At 36.7% G+C, this 15,292-nt stretch overlaps 1 protein-coding gene across 2 annotated transcripts in view; it reads right to left on the bottom strand.

The window, feature by feature from the left end:
* Positions 1–15,292, bottom strand: part of LOC149800412 (protein phosphatase methylesterase 1-like) — an 84,856-nt gene that overhangs the window by 32,347 nt on the left and 37,217 nt on the right. For both annotated transcript variants that reach the window (XM_089960052.1, XM_089960051.1), the window contains exons 9-11: positions 11,840–11,905; positions 6,538–6,793; positions 5,327–5,390 (exon numbers count right to left, since the gene is read on the bottom strand). In XM_089960052.1, coding sequence (XP_089816178.1) covers positions 5,327–5,390; positions 6,538–6,793; positions 11,840–11,905 — 386 coding nt within the window. The remainder of the gene's footprint in view (positions 1–5,326; positions 5,391–6,537; positions 6,794–11,839; positions 11,906–15,292) is intronic.

Genomic DNA, 15,292 nt, shown 5'->3' with positions numbered 1-15,292 from the left:
ACAAGGATGTGTAAATGTATATTTTGTATGACAAGGGTGTGTAAATGAATATTTTGTACGACAAGGATGTGTAAATGACAAATATTTTGTATGACAAGGATGTGTAAATGAATATTTCGAATGACAAGGTGTAAACAAAAAAATATTTTGTATGACAAGGATGTGTAAATGAATATTTTGTATGACAAGGATGTGTAAATGAATATTCTGTATGACAAGGATGTGTAAATGAATATTTTGTATGGCAAGGATGTGTAAATGACAAATATTTTGTATGACAAGGATGTGTAAATGAATATTTCGAATGACAAGGTGTAAACAAAAAATATTTTGTATGACAAGGATGTGTAAATTAATATTTTGTATGACAAGGATGTGTAAATTAATATTTTGTATGACAAGGATGTGTAAATTAATATTTTGTATGACAAGGATGTATAAATTAATATTTTGTATGACAAGGATGTGTAAATGAATATTTTGTATGACAAGGATGTGTAAATGAATATTTTGTATGACAAGGATGTGTAAATGACATATTTTGTATGACAAGGATGTGTAAATGAATATTTTGTATGACAAGGATGTGTAAACAAAAAATATTTTGTACGACAAGGATGTGTAAATGACATATTTTGTATGACAAGTATGTGCAAATGAATATTTTGTATGACAAGGATGTGTAAATGAATATTTTGTATGACAAGGATGTGTAAATGACACATTTTGTATGACAAGGATGTGTAAATGAATATTTTGTATGACAAGGATGTGTAAATGAATATTTTGTATGACAAGGATGTGTAAACAAAAAATATTTTGTACGACAAGGACGTGTAAATGACATATTTTGTATGACAAGGATGTGCAAATGAATATTTTGTATGACAAGGATGTGTAAATGAATATTTTGTATGACAAGGATGTGTAAATGACATATTTTGTATGACAAGGATGTGTAAATGAATATTTTGTATGACAAGGATGTGTAAATGAATATTTTGTATGACAAGGATGTGTAAATGACAAATATTTTGTATGACAAGGATGTGTAAATGACATATTTTGCATGACAAGGATGTGTAAATGACAAATATTTTGTATGACAAGATGTGTAAATGAAAAATATTTTGTATGACAAATATGTGTAAATGAATTTGTCAACGCTGTCTTGCCTGCTCTGCTGTGTCATAATCCATAAACCTTGAAAAGCATGAAAAGTAGCTCACAGTCACCAGCATTTGCCCATCATGAGTATTTTCCTCCAAAACCAATGTGTTATTAATAGTTTACACTGCTAGCCTCTATGAAGTACTGAGTAGAATCCAGGAGTATTTTCCTCCAAAACCAATGTGTTATTAATAGTTTACATTGCTAGCCTTGATGAAATAATGAGTAGAATTCAGGAGTATATTCCTCCAAAACCAATGTGTTATCAATGGTTTACATTGCTAACCTTGTTGAAATAATGAGTAGAATTCAGGAGTATTTTCCTCCAAAACCAATGTGTTATCAATGGTTTACATTGCCAGCCTTGATGAAATAATGAGTAGAATTCAGGAGTATTTTCCCCCAAAACCAATGTGTTATCCATGATTTACATTCCTAGCATCTGTGAAGTACTCAGTAGAATCCAGGAGTCATTGCACTATTAATTAGCATGAAAAATATAATATTTAAGACAAAAATAAGCATACATACCACCATCCCCCCCCCCTCGAGTGGTACGGGTATAATCCTAAGTATTGTTATTATAAGTGGCAAGAAAGAATAATTTGGACATAAAAGGCATCATCTCTACAACACATGCCTGAACAATACCATACTTACAAACTTTATAATATGGGTAATATCTTGCTTACATGCTTTGTGTGATAAGCAATACCTAGCTTACAAGTTTTGTGTAATGGGCAATACCTTGCTTACTAGCTTTGTGTGATGGGCAATACCTTGCTTACAAGCTTTGTTTGATGGGCAATACCTTGCTTACATGCTTTGTGTGATGGGCAATACCTTGCTTACAAGCTTTGTTTGATGGGCAATACCTTGCTTACATGCTTTGTGTGATGGGCAATACCTTGCTTACAAGCTTTGTTTGATGGGCAATATCTTGCTTACAAGCTCTGTTTGATGGGCATTACCTTGCTTACAAGCTTTGTGTGATGGGCAATACCTTGCTTACATGCTTTGTGTGATGGGCAATACCTTGCTTACAAGCTTTGTTTGATGGGCAATATCTTGCTTACAAACTCTGTTTGATGGGCATTACCTTGCTTACAAGCTTTGTGTGATGGGCAATACCTTGCTTACATGCTTTGTGTGATGGGCAATACTTTGCTTACAAGCTTTGTTTGATGGGCAATATCTTGCTTACAAGCTGTTTGATGGGCATTACCTTGCTTACAAGCTTTGTGTGATGGGCAATACCTTGCTTACATTCTTTGTGTGATAATCAATACCTTGCTTACAAGCTTTGTTTGATGGGCGATATCTTGCTTACAAGCTTTATTTGATGGGCAATACCATGCTTACAAGCTTTGTGTGATAATACTTTGCTTACAAGCTTTGTGTGATAAGCAATACCTTGCGTATAAGTTTTGTGTGATGGACAATATCATGCTTACAAGCTTTGTTGATGGGAAATATATTGCTTACAAGCTCTGTTTGAAGGGCAATATCTTGCTTACAAGCTTTGTTTGATGGGCAATAACATGCTTATCAGCTGTGTTTGATGGGCAACACCTTGCTTACAAGCTTTGTGTGATAAGCAATACATTGCTTACAAGCTTTGTTTGATGTGCAATATCTTGCTAACAAGCTTTGTTTGATGGGCAATACCATGCTTACAAGCTTTGTTTGATGGGCAATACCTTGCTTTCAAGCTTTGTGTGATGGACAATACCATGCTTACAAGCTTTGTTTGATAGGCAATATCTTGCTAACAAGCTAGCTTGTTTGGCAAAATCATGCTTACAAGCTTTTTTTGATGGGCAAAATCATGCTTACAAGTTTTGCAATATGGGCAATATCTTGCTTACAAGCTTTGTGTGGTAGGCAATACCTTGCTTACAACATTTGTGTGATGGGCAATATCTTGCTAACAAGCTTTGTTTGATGGGCAATACCATGCTTACAAGCTTTGTTTGATGGACAATACCTTGTTTACAAGCTTTGTGTGATGGGCAATATCTTTACTGCAAGCTTTGTTTGATGGGAAATACCATGCTTACAAGCTTTGTGTGATGGACAATACCATGCTTACAAGCTTTGTTTGATGGGCAATATCTTGATTACAAGCTTTGTTTAATGGGCAATACCTTATTTACAAGCTTTGTGTGATGGGCAATATCTTGATTACAAGCTTTGTTTGATGGGCAAAATCATGCTTACAAGCTTTGTTTGATGGGCAAAATCATGCTTACAAGTTTTGCAATATGGGCAATATCTTGCTTACAAGCTTTGTGTGATAGGCAATACCTTGCTTACAAGGTTTGTGTGATGGGCAATACCTTGCTTACAAGTTTTGTAATATGGTCAATATTTGCTTACAAGCTCTGTGTGATGGGCAATACCTTGCTTACAAGCTATGTGTGATGGGCAATACCTTGCTTACAAGCTCTGTGTGATGGGCATTACTTTGCTTACAAGCTTTGTGTGATAAGCAATACCTTGCTTACAAGCTTTGTGTGATGGGCAATACCTTGCTTACATGCTTTGTGTGATGGGCAATACCTTGCTTACAAGCTTTGTTTGATGGGCAATACCTTGCTTAGAAGTTTTGTGTGATAAGCAATACCTTGCTTACAAGCTTTGTTTGATGTGCAATATCTTGCTAACAAGATTTGTTTGATGGGCAATACCTTGCTTACAAGCTTTGTGTGATAAGCAATACCTTGCTTACAAGCTTTGTTTGATGTGCAATATCTTGCTAACAAACTTTGTTTGATGGGCAATACCATGCTTACAAGCTTTGTGTGATAAGCAATACCTTGCTTACAGGCTTTGTTTGATGTGCAATATCTTGCTAACAAGCTTTGTTTGATGGGCAATACCATGCTTACAAGCTTTGTGTGATAAGCAATACCTTGCTTACAAGCTTTGTTTGATGCGCAATATCTTGCTTACAAGCTTTGATGTGCAATATCTTGCTAACAAGCTTTGTGTGATGGGCAATACCATGCTTACAAGCTTTGTTTGATGGGCAATAAATTGCTTACAAACTCTGTGTGATGGGCAATAACATGCTTATAAGCTGTGTTTGATGGGCAATACCTTGCTTACAAGCTTTGTGTGATAAGCTATACCTTGCTTACAAGCTTTCTTTGATGGGCAATATCTTGCTTACAAGCTTTGTTTGATGCGCAATACCATGCTTACAAGCTTTGTGTGATAACCAATACCATGCTTACAAGCTTTGTGTGATGGGCAATACCTTGCTTACAAGCTTTGTTTGATGGGCAATACCTTGCTTACAAGCTTTGTGTGATGGGCAATATCTTTACTTCAAGCTTTGTTTGATGGGAAATACTATGCTTACAAGCTTTGTCTGATGGACAGTACCATGCTTACAAGCTTTGTGTGATAGGCAACATATTGATTACAAGCTTTGTTTGATGGGTAAAATCATGCTTACAAGCTTTGTTTGATGGGCAAAATCATGCTTACAAGTTTTGCAATATGGGCAATATCTTGCTTAACAGCTTTGTGTGATAGGCAATACCTTGCTTACAAGGTTTGTGTGATGGGCAATATCTTACTTACAAGTTTTGTGTGATAGGCAATACCTTGCTTACAAGGTTTGTGTGATGGGCAATACCTTGCTTACAAGCTTTTGTGTGATGGGCAATACCTTGCTTATAAGCTTTGTAATATAGGCAATACTTTGCTTACAAGCTCTGTGTGATGGGCAATACCTTGCTTACAAGATCTGTGTGATGGGCAATACCTTGCTTACAAGCTCTGTGTGATAGGCAATACCTTGCTTACAAGCTTTTGTGTGATGGGCATTACCACCTTGCTTATAAGCTTTGTAATATAGGCAATACCTTGCTTACAAGCTCTGTGTGATGGGCAATACCTTGCTTACAAGTTCTGTGTGATGGGCAATACCTTGATTACAAGCTTTGACATATGGACATTGTCATGCTAACATGCTTTGTGTCTTGGGCAATATCTTGCCAGATTGACAGTATGAGACATATTTCCCCAAAGAGATAGGAGGGGAGCAGTTGTAATTTTAAATCCATTAACCCTAATAAAAGAGCCACATGTATTCAGTGACAACTGAAGACATATAAATAAATGAAAAAAATACTGTGATTCTCACCTTTCCAGTATTTTTCTGTTTTTGATAAATCTATTCGCCATGTGTACTGTGACTGAGATTCCTGCTGAAATCGTAAAGTGTAAAATTAAAGAAATTAACAATGTATATAATTTTATGCAAATTAAGAAAAAAGATTAATTCTTTTTTAATTTATTAAGTTCTTAATACGGTATCTAAGTTGTAACAACTACCAGAGAAAGTTTAAAGTGTTCATTATTAATTATAATGAGCTAAATGATTTGTGGTATTATTACAGCTTCATCCCTATATGTGAACCTTCTAGAACGACTTTTCACCCAGTATAAGCAATACTGCCAATGCCTATCACAAATATTTCAAAATTTGTATATCCTTTTTTGAAAAGAGAGAAAAGAGGACAAAATATATATGAAATGTATGAGTCCAATTTTGTTGTTGTTTGTTTATCAGTACAATTTGATCTAGCTGATGCTTTCATGTTACACATCTAGCATAGGACACAGATGTGTTCAAAGCACCTTTAGTTAGTGAGCTAGGAATGGCTTGGGTTTTTCAAACTACATCAATGAAAATCCTTACTGAATTCTTTTTACCAAATCTAGAATGAGTAATTACAGTGAGAAGAAGCTACAAACTGAGAAAGATGCTTGACAATTCAAATGACAAAAAAAATACATTTATCAACACTGTGATGTACTTGTACAAGTTTTATTCATCACAGTCTTCAAAAGATGATATAGAAAATATAACTGTTCCCTTCTCTCAGTCTGTGCTGTTGTATGCAATTTTTGTTAATCTTTAGCATCTAAAGTAGAAGAAATTGCTTTTCTGTGAGTAAGTAATGATGATGGCCTGTTTAAAATAGAAACTGGGACAAAGGCTGCACCGCATCTTTAAATCCCTGATAGAATGTAATGATGATGACCTGGTTGAAATAGAAACTGGGACTAAGACTGCACCACATCTTTAAATCCCTGATAGAATGTAATGATGATGGCCTGTTTAAAATAGAAACTGGAACTAAGACTGCACCACATCTTTAAATCCCTGATAGAATGTAATGATGATGGCCTGTTTAAAATAGAAACTGGAACTAAGACTGCACCACATCTTTAAATCCCTGATAGAATGTAATGATGCTATCTGGTTTACAATGTACATATTATAGCATTCTAAAGTGGTTTTCTTGCATGCACTGTGCTGAAACAGATCAGAGTTGAGTTAAAACTTACTGGGGGCAGTGGTTTCTTGAAGACTTTGTCCTGTGTAGAACTCAGATTTACTGCTGTTTGATTTGTTCTTTGTGGAGACTTATGAGAATGTTCACAGTCGTTCTTCACCCGTTCCCCTTCAATATCCATCACCTTTTTCTCCTGCATTTCCTCCTCTTCTTCCTCCTCCTCTCTGATGGTTGATCCAACTCCCTGCACTTGGAGTTCCTCGTGCTGATGCTCAAGTTCCGATGAGGCCGTCTCATTTGTATCAATTCTGATCAATATTAAACAATCCAACATAATTATAATGGGCTAATTGTGCTGCTGTCAAGATCACAGCTCTGCAATAAAATTTATAAACAATTTCTCCTGTTTATTTTCTCGGAGTTAATGGACCAAGAAAATAATGCATGTCAATCTTAAACACTTGTTTCAAAAGAAGGACCAGTTTTGTAAATTTAGCAAAAGGAACCCATTACATGCTAATTTATGAATCAACAATTACAAAAAACATGAGCACAAAATAATAGTACAAAGTTGTAATAATGAGGGGACCATAAAACAGTCAAGTATGAGAGGCAACAGTCAAACAATCAAACTCAAAACTAAATATGATTCGTAGCAATATTAAAAATGATTTACCTCAAAACAGTTTACATTTCATAATACTTTACATTGCAGTTCATCCACTTTCTCACAAATTCAGCTCTTCCAAACTAATAAAGACCTTCACCATGTGTTTTGCTTTTCTATAGCAACAAACATGATGAAAGATCCTCTGCTTGCCAAGGCAAAGCCAGACTAGAGAGGTCTTCCCTTGCAAAGTCAGACTAGAGAGGTCTTCCCTTGCAAAGTCAGACTAGAGACGTCTTCCACTGCAAAGTCAGACTAGAGAGGTCTTCCCCTGCTTAGTTAGACTAGACAGGTCTTCCCTTGCAAAGTCAGACTAGAGAGGTCTTCCCTTGCAAAGTCAGACTAGAGAGGTCTTCCCCTGCTTAGTCAGACTAGACAGGTCTTCCCTTGCAAAGTCAGACTAAAGAGGTCTTCCCCTGCAAAGTCAGAATAGAGAGGTCTTCCCCTGCAAAGTCAGAATAGAGAGGTCTTCCCCTGCTTAGTCAGACTAGACAGGTCTTCCCTTGCAAAGTCAGACTAAAGAGGTCTTCCCCTGCAAAGTCAGAATAGAGAGGTCTTCCCTTGCAAAGAGGAATATGTGTAAAATCTCATCAATCATCAGTTACCAATGGTGTGTGTGATTTGGATTTTTAACGTAGCTTTAACAATTTTTCAGTCATATCACTACGATGTCTGCAGTGTGGCAGTTTATAGTGATGTCTAGCACTAGGGTATCATGCTGCAGACATGTAGCATGATGTCCCACCCAGTCATATTATCCTGACACCAGGCCAACCAGTCCTAATCACACCGACCTCTTAATGCTGAGCACCAAGCGAGGCAGCTGTTAGCACTGTTTTTGTAAGTCTTTGGTATGACTCAGCCACGGATCGAACCCACAACCTCCCGCATCCGAGGTGGATGCTCTAACCACTAGGCCACCGGAGCGGTCGAGTTACCAATGGAGTGTACATGCACCCTCTGTTAGGGATTTAAATATGAAGTGGACCTGGAAGTTTGTGCCCATATTATGTTTGAGTAAGTTATTTTGAAGAAACATTTTTCACTCTAAAAATTAGGTTTTCTTCAAATCCCTTTGGGAAGAAATGGTTCAGTGGTAAAAGCATGTAAATGTCATCTCTGACTTCATTCCTATCAATCAATCCCTGTGATGATGTCACTACTATGCTATCAAAGTTGCAACAGCCCTAACCATATGAACCATTGTGTGTTTATCATCTTGGTAGATAGGAACATTTTTCCATTCGCTGATCAGCTCAGTTTACTTAAGGTAGGACTACAGACACCTCTAGGTCAAGGTGTGCAAAGAATATAATGATTTCACAACAAAGGACTGATCTACAATGAGTGAGAGCCTGTTCTTGGCATCAAAAGCGGGGGCTGCCATAAGAGAAAATGAACCATCAAGGTTGGGTTGATGAAAAATGCAGGAACTTCAATGATTTTACATATTGTAGTGAAAGTGACTCAAAAACAGACCTTGTACAATAAATGAATCATGGAAACTAAAGACCATGGTTTGAAAGGGTCTCTAATCCAACCACCTCATAACCTACACAAAATTCTGTTTCAAATGACCAATGTCTTAAGTCAAAACAAGGTGAGATTCACAAGGTCTTTGCTCTGATCTATATCCTCCTTTCCTTGACGGCATAATGCCATTCCTTTCCTTGATGGCATAATGGTATTCCTTTTCATGATGGCATAATATATCTGAGATCAGCTGTTTATTTAGCTAAAAATGACATGTAAAACAGTATAAACAAATTCAACATTGAGATTAGTCTAAGGTGTGGACAGACAGACATGCACATGGATCAAAAGTGATTGTTATGATCAAGTTTCTGCCAAGGCAAGCTCAATACAAAGAAAAACTCTAGTTTACAATGGGAATTAATTTTCTTGAAGAATATTTTACTGAATTCATTTATGCAACTAGTAAACAAGGAGAGAGTACTGGCTTTGGTCTTGAATCTCTGCATGGTAAAAGAATATATTTTAAGTAAATTGTTTCTCCAATAATATTTACCCTATCACATTAGCTTTAGGGATATAAGCCTGCTACCTCCTGAATCAAGCCCTAATAAAGACAAAAAATTGTCTTTTGTCTGTATCATATATACAAAAGGCAATCACTATTGTCCATTACCTTCCTTGCCATCACTAGCTGTTGCCAATTTTTAAGCTGAAAGAACTATCAAGGATGCTGACATATCAGGGTTCACCAGAAGGGTCTGCAAGTAATCTGACCAAGTAAATATTCTCAGAGAAACGTAAATTATTTATTTGATTTCTCCTCTGAAAACATTCCCAATCAAATTACCATTGAGTGAATAGGTATAGGAGGAGGGAACAATAAGCATCATACTATCCCAGGAAACCTTGGATTCCCTATGTGAACAATAATTTGCTCTCTTAATGAAAGTGACACAGCGAATGGTCACATGAACCATGACCACTTTATCAGGTGAAGAAGATGATTACTGAAATGTTTTTACTGGCAAACTTTAATGGCAATTCCAGTGAAGCTAAGAGGCTGTGTTGATTTAACTGGGTCTGGTGGTCATCTGGGCAGTAGCCACCGGACCCAACAAATACAGGATTTGTTTCTGCGAAGCTAAATCCTTGAGAAAAAAACTCAAGAAGGTTGAATGTGCATGCCAGACAACAGTGTCTATTATGTCTCAGATCAAAATGTTGTGCTCAAATATGAGACTCACAAGCATTACGGTAGTGTCACATCTTACATGAGGGTTACATGCCAAAGAGGAGTGTGTAAACCCAAATTTGCATAAAGTTAGAATTAATCTTAAAATTCCCTTAAATCGACAATAAAGTACTGTAGATGTTTTTGAATATACCCTTTGATACGAATGTACATTTTTTCTTTGAACCAGAACCTCTCCCTCTTCTGCAGGTGGCCTGAACTGCAAATAATGGCTAAAAGCTTTTTCTCACAACACACTAGGTGCATCCTTACAGTTCATATCATCAAGACATAAGTTTAATGCTTTTTTCAGTTTTAACTAAATTTTTATCATGTACCTGGCTTGTCACTTTAGTAGTTATGGAAGCAGTCATTGTAACGGCTTGTCAAAATTCTTTAATTTTGATTGCGCAGATGCATGATTCATTTGCAAGCCATGTTTGGGACTGATATACCTTCTTTCAAGTTAAGAATACCCACACTTTCCTGCCTAGTTGGTACAGATCACTACTTCTTCGGTTCAGCAATACATGAAGTACATATAGTTGGCTTGTAATTCAGGGTCATGTTGAACAAAAACAGCACAGCTTTAAACTAGAGAATCAAACAGCGAGGTAAGTTATTTGCACTACAAGATACACATGGCGACTGAAATTTGGTGGGAGGGCATAAGAACTATAACTGTGTCTTGGTTCAAGGCAGTGTGCTCCACCTCAGACAAGCAACACTGTGAAATGGCAGAATGGTACACATTTAGTTGGATAGTCAAATTCATGTAAGATGCGATTTGCTGTACTCAAATTTCATGAGCTGAAATCCTCATGAGTTGACTCCAATCTTTTGAGACATCAGAGTATGTCAAGCATATGACACACAGACTGGGCTTGGGAGATGATATACTGTTTTCCTTTCTTCATGGCCATATAATATTATAATTTTTTTCTGAAATTTCAAATTTGTTTTGTCACCCTGTCTCTGCCTTGGCTGTCTTTGCAAAACCATATTCCATACACCCTCTGACCATATGGCGCACACTGCATGGTACTGATGAAGCACATTTTGTACAGACAAGGCACACCTCATTCATCTCTTCCTTGGCCTTGAAACTGTTGCATTTATTACAATTCATCAACACGTTTCACTGGAACAATAAAATGAAACAAAACACACACCAGTGTATAAATCAAAAATGCAGTGTGTTAATATGATAGTTGGAATTTAACAGAGATTTGATTTGTATTAATGGGTGGTGTATCATATGATGTTTTATGGAAGTGATGCTAAAAAATTGGTGAAACCGAGTGGTGGAAAGGGGAGGTAATGGACAAGAGTTACTGCCCCTGTATCTATAATAGACAGAAAAGACAAATTTCTGTGTTTTAGCTGAGCTGGATTTGGAAGGTAGCAGGCTTATAACCCTAATGTTAATGTAATCAGGAATATATTCAAAGAATAATTTGCACTAACCATGCATTATTATTTGGAAGTGGTTTCACAAATTTTTTTTTTAATTTATCCTCAGATCCTGACTGTATTTTCATAACACATTCATAGTATCAGGATTTGTTGAGGTAGAACTGATTAAAAGAAAAGTAAATTAACACATTATCCCCTACCACTTTTGTAAATTTTGTCATACTTTACCAACATAGTCTCTCACGTACCTAAATAAAATGGTATGGTGAAACTTGAATGTGTCATGGGTGTTGTGACTAAGTGGCTTTGTTAGTACAGAATTTTTTTCCGGCATGACAAGTGCATATTTTCCACCATGTACTAATTATGCAAGCTAAGACTTCACTCCAAATGTTATTGTAACAAACAAAGCAGTAAGAAAGATATTGCCAAATCTCAGTTTTTAAATTGGGGCCACAGCCTAAAGAAGGAGTGAATAAATGTATGCTTGACTTGCAGGATTGTATTCATTAGAATGCTATGGTTGGGATTAAGGTTAATTCACTATCTACATTTACAATATACCTTTTCATTTGTCCCACCATGGACACTCTGGCTGAGTCTAAATTTCTGATCTGTCCACTTCTGACACTGAAACAGATATATATTGAACATCAACCAATGGAACAAACATTTTCATGAATTAGATGACGAAACTAAACTTATAGATCATGTATCCTCATACAGCATACCCTCACTATAAGATCTTCATTATAACACAGTTCCTGTTATCAGATCCTTCATTATAACACAGTTCCTGTTATCAGACCCTTAATTATAACTCAGTTCCTCTTATCAGATCCTTCATTATAACTCAGTTCCTGTTATTAATCCCTTCATTATAACACAATTCCTGTTATTAAGCCCTTCATTATAACACAGTTCATGTTATCAGGCCCTTCATTATAACACAGTTCCTGTTATTAGGCCCTTCATTATAACATAGTTCCTGTTATCAGGCCCTTCATTATAACACAGTTCCTGTTATCAGACCCTTCATTATAACACAGTTCCTGTTATTAGGCCCTTCGTTATAACACAGTTCCTGTTATCAGACCCTTCACTTTAACTCAGTTCCTTTTATCAAGCCCTTCATTATAACAGTTCTCGATATTAAACCCTTCATTATAGCACAGTTCCTGTTATCAGGCCCTTCATTGTAACATAGTTCCTGTTATTAAGCCCTTCATTGTAACACAGTTCCTATTATTAGGCCCTTAATTATAACATAGATCCTGTTATTAGGCCCTTCATTATAACACAGTTCTTATTATAAGGCATGTATAGTCATGGATCACATGTCATTATTCAGCTGTAAAATTTAATGTATCATGGGTCATTAATGTATCATGGGTCACTGTAATGCAGCATACTGAATGGATCCCATGGGCAGCATTACAGTGACAAATGAATGATAATTATTATGAAGAAAAAAATTATTATACAAAGCTTCTCAATGGTGAATGTTGTATACAGTACTGTTTTATGGTACCTCTGCACAGAAAGTCACTATATAGTACCAGCTATAGTCTCATATACCCACACAGACTGAGACTCAAACCCACATGGACACGGTGAGATGGCAGTGATCATTAAGGCAAGTGCTTTCAGACAACTCAGCCACCTGGGGCCCCACCAAGTATGTCAAACACGCTGGTCTATATAAGATTTTAAATCAATACATGGAATCTTCCATTTTGGAAACAGGTGACTGCAAGGCAGCTTCCTCCGCTTTATCTAGTCTTTCATGACCCTTTATGCCAACAGCACAGAATACTACTCCCAGGCTGTAGGAGAACAGGATGCATCTCTAATATCTAGGGTATTAAAGGGTTTCAATTGTGAAAAAAGAAAAATCTCCTCAAGATAAATGAACACAGTTTACACAATTATGATTCTGCTCATCATACATGCTACTCTAAAAGGTAAATCTGGTTGCCATGGAAGCCATGCCCTTTCACAATGTATAATCAAGATCATACTTTTGGCTTCTAAGATCCCATGACTATCTTCATTATTTTGACCCCAGATGCACCTACAATGCAAGTCTGGTGGCAGTAGGTTCAACAATTCTGACATTAGTCACCCTATTTAATAGTTTTCAAAATCTGGCAAAAAGGTGACAGAAACCAATTTTCATTATAAACTGATTCTCCAATTAAGTTTGTTAGCAACAGTTGAAAAAGTATTAGAACCAGAACTATAAATAATGAATACACTGTAATGGGCCATATTCAATACAATGTGCCCCTCTGGGCCTTACAGAAGATGAACCTGTTTTAGGAAACAAAAATAAGGGGTGGGTATTTAAGGGCTATGGTTTCTTAAAATGATGACAGAACTGCTTGAAATGCAGTTCCTTCAAAGTTTCAACAATTAAAAAAACATCACATGTACAGCTAAAGATAAAAGCTGATTGACAAGGGCCATAACTCTGCTAAACATGGAAAAGATGAGGCACACAAGTCCATGAAACAACATTCAACTCCATCCAAATAGACTGAATGGTTATTTTATTGACAAGAGCTATAACTGTGCATGCTCGTGCAAATGAGACAAAACCCATAAAGCGTATTCTTACAAATTTGATACGAATATGTTGAATGGTTCCTGAGAGATGCTGACTGCAAACAACATTTCACGTTTCCATGACAAGACAAGAATATGTTCACCACGATAGATAACTCTATCCAAAATGTTAGTACACACAGCAATATTCAAACCAAATTGCATCAGAATCTGTTCCTTGGTTCTTTAGCTGTGTCAGATATTGCTAGTTACAAGGTGTGAATCTACTTTTCAAGGGTCATAACTCTATCCAAAAATGGAGCTGAAAATAAAAAATTTCCAAAACTATGCTGGTTACATGGATCTGCTATAGTGGAGCTGTAAAACTGATCAGAAAAGAGCAATAACTTTGTCAATGTTGGGCCTAAAAAAACGAAACCTTAACATTACATAGTTTTTCAGCTACCAAGTGGTTACAATTACACCGCTCCCTCGATAACTCACGCCCGGATAACTTGTGATCCCGCTTATAACGCGGTGTCCGTCTTGGCTCCTGATTTTTTTCCAAAGAAAATGTATTTAAAATATCTTTAAAATATGCTGAACATGAAAAAATTACGATAAGAATTGATAAATTAAACCTTGATACATTGCTCGTTTTATCATCGAAAATGGTGATTAATGCCTGTAAAAATATAATCCATATTTTGAAATTTGCAAGTTCTAAAGAAGAATTAATTTTAGAGATGTCGAAAACACTTAATTACGTGTATTTGGATGCCAATTTTTGATCTGGGACGCAGAAAATCACTGAGGCGGGAGTCCTCCATGCGCATGTAATAGGTGCACGGGAAAATTCAAAGATCTGCCGGTCCTGTTTCAACCACCTGCTTTGTGGGAAAATGTGTTGATCAGTTAACTGTGCTGATATTTGCAATGACAGAATTCAGTGACTGAAAGACTCTTTGATGTACTGTTGCCATTTTATAGAGTACATTAAAAAAAAAAAAAAGAACATGATGCAACAGCTAGGCAGCTAGTTCAAAGGCTTTGGCGACCGAGTGAGAAAATGTACTGATATTTAGTGATTGAATTCAATTCAGAGGCAGAAAGACCCAGTTTTAAAATCCTAGCGAGACCTCTGTTTAAAGATATCATATATTATGTAAGTTTTTATGATAAATAGTTGTCAGTATACTGTAGTTGTTGTTGTTGTTGTATGGTTTAACGCCATTTTTCAGCACAAGATAGGCTATACATGGCGGCCAGTATAATTGGTGGAGGAAGAACCCTGGAAAACCCCGGGAAGAACCACCGACCCACGAGAAGCTACTGGCAGGCTTTCTCACGTACCCACGTTAGCCGAGCCTGAGACTCGAACTCACGCAGACAGAGATGAGATGGCAGTGATCCGTAACGGTGAGCGCTTTAGACCACTCGGCCACTCGAGGCCCCGTCAGTATACTGTAA

Source organism: Sinohyriopsis cumingii, chromosome 5 (genome assembly GCF_028554795.1).
Source record: "Sinohyriopsis cumingii isolate HCF-2022 chromosome 5, ASM2855479v2, whole genome shotgun sequence".
Taxonomy (NCBI): Eukaryota; Metazoa; Mollusca; class Bivalvia; order Unionida; family Unionidae; genus Sinohyriopsis; species Sinohyriopsis cumingii.
Note: the sequence above shows the minus strand (reverse complement) of the source record. Positions and strands in the feature narration are given on the sequence as shown.